The 1,469-nt window shown below is 30.2% G+C and overlaps 1 protein-coding gene across 1 annotated transcript in view; it reads right to left on the bottom strand.

The window, feature by feature from the left end:
• Positions 1-494: 494 nt before the first annotated feature.
• The window catches only part of LOC106472735 (ubiquitin carboxyl-terminal hydrolase 15-like), a gene marked incomplete at its 3' end in the record, with an annotated part of 28,151 nt that continues 27,176 nt past the window's right edge, over positions 495-1,469 (bottom strand). Inside the window, exons 2-3 of the mRNA XM_013933393.1 lie at positions 1,088-1,160; positions 495-584 (exon numbers count right to left, since the gene is read on the bottom strand). Of these exons, the coding sequence (XP_013788847.1) occupies positions 495-584; positions 1,088-1,160 (163 nt within the window). The remainder of the gene's footprint in view (positions 585-1,087; positions 1,161-1,469) is intronic.

Below are 1,469 nucleotides of genomic sequence, written 5' to 3'. Positions count from 1 at the left end.
CATAGTTTCTTTAAAGAACGTGTGATTATACCACTTATCTTAAATTGTGAATCAGTCGTAGTTGAAATACAATATTCACGATATTCTTTTGTTTTTATTATTTGTTTGTAAACTTATTTCTTAATATGAATGTAGGTTCATATGACTTCCAAACTTACTAAGTGTTGTTGTAACATTCAGTCAAAAAATACTATCAGTATATCATGATATATATTTGAGCATCAAAACTGGTAAATAGATAAATGTCCCACAAGGCAACATTACACTATACCCGTTATGTTGTATGTAACATAACAGATTACACACATTTAATTCTAACTCAGATGGTGGCTTCTGACTAGAATTAGTAATTCTCCAGTATCAATTAAGTGGAATTAGGTAGAGGTGCATGCCACAAGAAACAGAACAGAATTACTATGGATTTCTTGAATGCTGCAACTTAACTTGCATGTTAGCTGTTTGGATTTTTATCTCTAGTATTATAAGAGACCTACCTGATTACTGGGAATCTGATGGTCTTTAGAAAGATTTTCCCTAAATTCCTTTACAGTGGCATGAATGTCCATACTGACACCAAGCTTAACCTGGACAGAAGAAATAAAAACAGCCTACAATGGTACTATCTCTAGAATGGCATTATTCTTATAGTGTCTACAAAGTCGTCACTTCTGCAGTGTTTAAAATTATATTATTTTACAGCACGTTTCAGTGACAAGGGAAAACAAACTTTATAAACAATTTTTTTTTTCTTAAAATTCAAAATGGTAAGGGTAAGTATATAAACCATTTAACATTTATACATACAAACATTCATTGCTGCTATAGCTAACTTATTCACACAACCTTATTAAAGGTCTTCGAAACAACTTACATGGCAGGCCAGCTAAAGCAAAACTAATTTTATTTTTCTGAAAAGTTAAACATACACTAAAGAAAAATTAACTAACAATAACCTTAATTGTTTCCAAATGTCATTAAAAAGCAACATCTCATATATGTACGTACTTCTACCACAAATCTCTGAACTAAATAAATAAATAAAACTTCAATTTATATTCATAAGCATTGGAGGAAATTTTTGAGACACCTGTGTCATCAGACATTCATTTATTAAGACTAATTTTAAGGACATTAAGTCTGTGTTAACCTGCAAGATAAACCTAAAAAAAGTAAACAGGCATTCATTATCCAATCATTTTATTCTAACGTAACAAGGAAGGATATGTAGTCCCCAATTTTCTACTTTTTTTTCTTTTTTTTTTTTCTTTTCTTATTTACAAAGAGTTAAATATATTTTATTATGGTTAAGTCCTATTTTGTAACCGTACATTTTACAGTTGAAATGGAATTAAAATGTTAACACTTAAATATCCATGAGAGGTGGATCAGGAGGATACTTCGAGCATATGATACAATTTAAACAAAACACCCACTGCAGCACGGATAAGACATCTTATAACCCGAGAATC

The sequence above is a fragment of the Limulus polyphemus genome, unplaced genomic scaffold (assembly GCF_000517525.1).
Source record: "Limulus polyphemus unplaced genomic scaffold, Limulus_polyphemus-2.1.2 Scaffold5566, whole genome shotgun sequence".
NCBI lineage: Eukaryota > Metazoa > Arthropoda > Merostomata > Xiphosura > Limulidae > Limulus > Limulus polyphemus.
Note: the sequence above shows the minus strand (reverse complement) of the source record. Positions and strands in the feature narration are given on the sequence as shown.